Source organism: Brassica oleracea, chromosome C4 (assembly GCF_000695525.1).
Source record: "Brassica oleracea var. oleracea cultivar TO1000 chromosome C4, BOL, whole genome shotgun sequence".
Taxonomy (NCBI): Eukaryota; Viridiplantae; Streptophyta; class Magnoliopsida; order Brassicales; family Brassicaceae; genus Brassica; species Brassica oleracea.
The window spans coordinates 35,896,197-35,900,826 of record NC_027751.1 but is presented as its reverse complement, the minus strand read 5'-3'; the positions used below and the strand labels follow the sequence as shown (position 1 = coordinate 35,900,826).

General features: G+C 43.3%; 1 protein-coding gene across 1 annotated transcript; it reads left to right on the top strand.

The window, feature by feature from the left end:
* Positions 1 to 485: 485 nt before the first annotated feature.
* On the top strand, positions 486 to 2,599 carry LOC106338766 (protein PALE CRESS, chloroplastic-like). Its single transcript, XM_013777666.1, has 6 exons — positions 486 to 767; positions 870 to 1,012; positions 1,539 to 1,629; positions 1,723 to 1,773; positions 1,961 to 2,140; positions 2,228 to 2,599. The coding sequence occupies exons 1-6, from the start codon at positions 486 to 488 to the stop codon at positions 2,462 to 2,464; spliced, it is 984 nt and encodes a 327-aa protein (XP_013633120.1). The 3' UTR covers positions 2,465 to 2,599.
* Positions 2,600 to 4,630: the final 2,031 nt, after the last annotated feature.

Below are 4,630 nucleotides of genomic sequence, written 5' to 3'. Positions count from 1 at the left end.
CACCATCAAGACTCACCTTCATTTGGGTGAAGATTTTGAGATGAATTTTTAAAAATTCAGTTGGGTGATCCATCTGGATATAACTTTTTAATGCACAGAACGAACATCGATTTGCATCTTCATTCACCTCATTCACCCAGATGGATCACCTCGGTAAGCAAACGAACATCACCTAGCCAGAAAAATACCAAAAAAAAGACGGAAAAGACGAAGTGGAGGATGAATTCCTTCACAAATGATCTAAGGGCAACATTACCAGAAAATAGCATCATCACAACACCCAAAGAAACCATAATCCCAGAGGATCTATGTGCTATTATACTATCTAGATTACCAATAAAGAGCATCATCAGCTTCAAACTTGTTTGCAAGAATTGGAATCACTCGTCGAATCTCCGTTCTTTCGCGACCTATACCTTTCTCATAAGCAAAAGTCATATTCTTCTTCATGGTCGTTCATGTGTAGAGGTTGCGAGACAGAAACTATGTCTCATTACGGATCTGGCAGTTGGAATCTTACACGTTCTCTCGGTTCTTTCATCTCATCTTTCCTAAAAGAAAAGTTCGAGAACCGACAAGGTAGAATCGTGGCTTACACGGATGTTGGATTGGTTTTGATTCATGTAGTAACTAGTCAATCCTTCTACGTGGCTAATCCTGTTTCAAGACAATGCGTAGAGATCCTTCCTCGTGTTCCTCTAGAGAAATGTTTTTGGATCCTTGGAATTGCTACACGAACCAAGGACGGAGTCGTTTTGGGTTACAAAGTTGTTCTGTTAAAAACTGACTTTAGTTTCTTGATTTATTAATTTGAGACCGGCTTGTGGAGCCTCGAAGCTTCCCATTTTCCTTTCAGTTTTATCTCTCAGGAACTTGTGAATCCCATTAGCTTGAACGGAAGCATTCATTGGCTCGCCCATAATCACGAGCATCAAGATTTTGTTGTATCTTTCGATTTCTACGCTACTGGGATAGGCCAAAACATGAGAAAAACCTTGGCGAGGTGGGCTCGGTGAGATTTCTCTCCCAGACACAAGGTTCGAGGTGAGGCTACATCAAGAGACCAGCGGATAATAGAAAGAAAGCGACAACTCACTTCTTTTCCAATTTAGGAAGTTGTCTACGGGATTCAAAAGCTCAACCAAAGTGGAAGCCCTATTCTTTGTCCAAAAGAAGCATCCTCCACGGTCTTTCATCTTCACGGTGAGCTCAAGATCCACTCGATTTCGCAACTCTCAACCTCTTTTCACCTTGCTTCAAGCTTACCACACCGTTAAACTTCCACCAAATCCTGACCTCTGTAGTAAGAACTCACCAGACCAGTTTTTACCTTCAACTCAAACCAAAGCTACTAATTTCTCTCCAGTCTACATTGCTCGGAGTCGACTGATAATTTCTCCAGCAGAGATAATCTCTTCTCCTTACTGTGATCACTATGGCCCCCAGATACACAGAAGAGGAGAAAGGGAAGAGACAAATGAGAGACGATGATGAAGGAACTATCAAAAGAATCAAGGCTCCTAGCTTGGACAACACAGCCCTTATAAGAAACAATGCTCTTACACTGATAGACTGGACGAGCTTGTTCTCATGATCATATGGAACCGCCTTGACCTCGCTCGCCGTGATGTAAGAAGATACATATATTCCCTGTCACCTGCGTTTCAATTTTTGTTTTTGCCTAATCAGACATGTGTGGTCTTGTATTGTGTCCTCCTTCAGGACGAGAAGGACGCTATAAGAAGTCTTGATCTCTTGTATAGAAGAGTCGAGGTATGTTTTTCTGTTTTTCTATACAAAATCTTGCTTTAGTTGCTGCTGATGCTACACATCATTTAACTTTCGAAGCTGTCCTGCTCTTCGTGATCCTTGTTGTGTCATTAAACTTTTAACTTAGAATTAGGTCTCCCTCCAGGTAATTGGGTTGAAAGTGAATCCTTATATATTTGGCTCATTTCAGACAGAGATCTTAAAACGGCAAGCAAGTCCTGCGATGAAGCTGCTGAATGATCTTCTAAACATGCATGATGGCTTTGGAGACGATGCTTGGCTGAAAGACTGCAGAAAACGAATGGCTGAGACATTCCCACGGGAAGACCCCTTCAGCATTCTAATGCCACCCGGTTTCGACATTGATATGGTGCCTCCCTTTTGTCCTTTTTTCTTTTCCTTGTTGTCTTGCTTACCTTTGCGCCAAAAAAATGAATCAAATACACTGTGTTTGCAGCATCAAGGACCGTTACGGTCGCTCGTTGAGACAGACAACACCCTTCTGAGAGTAGACTTTGTAAGAGAAGTTGATGCATTGCTGCATGAAGTGAGATTAATAGAGGAAGACGAGGAGGAAGCTGGTAAGAAAGGAGACCCTGAAGCGATAGCACGTAAGTTGAAGCAGCAAGAGAAGAAGCGAACCATCCGTCAAGTTGAAGCCCTTCTTGATTTGGCCCTCAACTTGAAGTGGTAGGTTAGGTACCAAGAGTTGTTTGTAAAGAAAATACGATACTAATAGGATTGTGGGAGCATCATGCTTTTTCTTAAGGAATATTGGTCAGATCAAAATTTTACCCGCATTATTCTGCATGATGAGGGCTTGGAAGAATTTTCTGTGGACATAGTTAAGCTCCACCACAACACTTTTTTCCTCCGTTTGGCCTCCCACGATGCACTCCTAGCTACGTAAAATGATCTTTTTTTTTGGTCAACTGAAATTCTATATCATACACGAGGAGGGAATACATTGTGAAATACATAACCAAAGAAAGAAGTAATGCGAGCAGCCCTCCTCCCAGACCCTTTGGCTTTATACAGCACCCCTTCCAGGGTAGAAGAGGAAGGGATTCTGGAGAGACTTTGCAGTGAACAGCCGAAGATGGTGGAACAAGAGAATCCGGGGGACACAAGTGAGAGACCTGCAAGAATCAGATCACTCATAGTAAGTCCTAATGCAGCAGAGGAAGAACTGATAGAAGAACCTGTCAATTTATGTCAAAATCAGGAAGAAGAGGAACCATCACGTGATACCTTAACTAAAATACGAAGAAGATCCGCCAGAGCTGCAAGACGAAGGCCCCTGCGCTATAGCCCAAATATTCTCAGAGGAGCCAGCTGAAAGAAGCGAAAGCTATCGCAAATTCTGAACTCACCGAGTATGGAGGCGGGTCCCTCAGAGAGGAATGTACCCATCAGAGCTAAGCAAAGATCAGCTCAAGTACATACCAACTCAAATGTGGCAGCCTCCTCTCACACGAACCCACCTGTCCAGCTTATTCCAGTAATCAGGAAGAGGAACCCGGATTTTCGGGCCTCTCCACGCCCGGGTCCTTAGTAGTACTGAGCTGGAACTGTTGCGGTTTGGGGAATCCCACAACAGTCCAGCGGCTGAAGGAGATTCAGAAGAAGAATGCTCCTGACATTATATTCCTATGCGAGACCAAAAACCCCACGGAGATGATTCGTAAAGAGCTCCAGTGGTTCAACTCTGACAACTACCTTGCGGTACCCCCACAACAGAATGGTGGAGGTGGTTTATTCCTAACCTGGAGACAGGACATAGAGCTGAGTGTTAATAAATTATCAAAGGACTTCATTGATACATCTATCTCCTACAAAGGGAAAACCTTTCATGCTACCTTTGTCTACGGTGAACCGGATCACACAAAATGCCTTCAGGTTTGGAATGAAATATCAAATTTACAATCAACCCCAGGTGAACCCTGGTTCCTCACAGGTGACTTCAACGAAATTGTGGACAATAGTGAGAAGTGTGGAGGACCAGTCAGGGCAGAAGGGACTTTCAGCGCATTCAGATCCTTTCTGTCTACAAACGACTTATTTGATCTAAAATACTCAGGCAGTTTCCTTTCCTGGAGAGGTCAGAGACACTCACATCTGGTGCGGTGCCGCTTGGACAGAGCTATCAGTAATAGTGAGTGGACAGAACTGTATCCAGCCTGTAGAAGCCAGTATCTCAGATTCGAAGGCTCGGATCACAGACCACTCCTCTCCTTCCTCGATACTACACAGAAGAGAGGAAACAAACTGTTTAGATTCGATAGAAGGTTAAAAGACAATCTGGAAATCAAACAACTGGTCAAAGATGTTTGGAACAGGCACGCGCACCTTCAGGTGGAACACAGACTGGCAAAATGCAGAAAAGCCATTTGTTTATGAAGTAAAGAGCACTCTGAGAATAGCAGCAAGGCCTTGGAAGAGTTAAAACAGAATCTGGAGGAGGCTATGTCAGCCCCAACAGCAGATGAGGAGCTTATTCGAGAGATCAATAAAAAACTACTCCATCTGTATAAAGCTGAAGAGAATTTCTGGAAACAAAGAAGTAGACAATTGTGGTTAACGTTGGGAGATTCAAACACATGGTATTTTCATGCTACTACTAAAGGAAGAAAAGCCAAGAATCGAATGTCAGTTTTAGAGAATGAGGAAGGAGTACCTTTTTATGAGGAAGAACAAATCTCTCAGGTTATTTGCAACTACTACTCTACCCTCTTCACGGCCACAAATCTTGACAGTTCACAGACGGTAGCAAAAGCACTGAAGCCATGTGTATATCGTGACCAAAACGAGGAGTTGAGAGCTATCCAATCAGCTCAGGAGATCAAAGAAGCTACGTTCG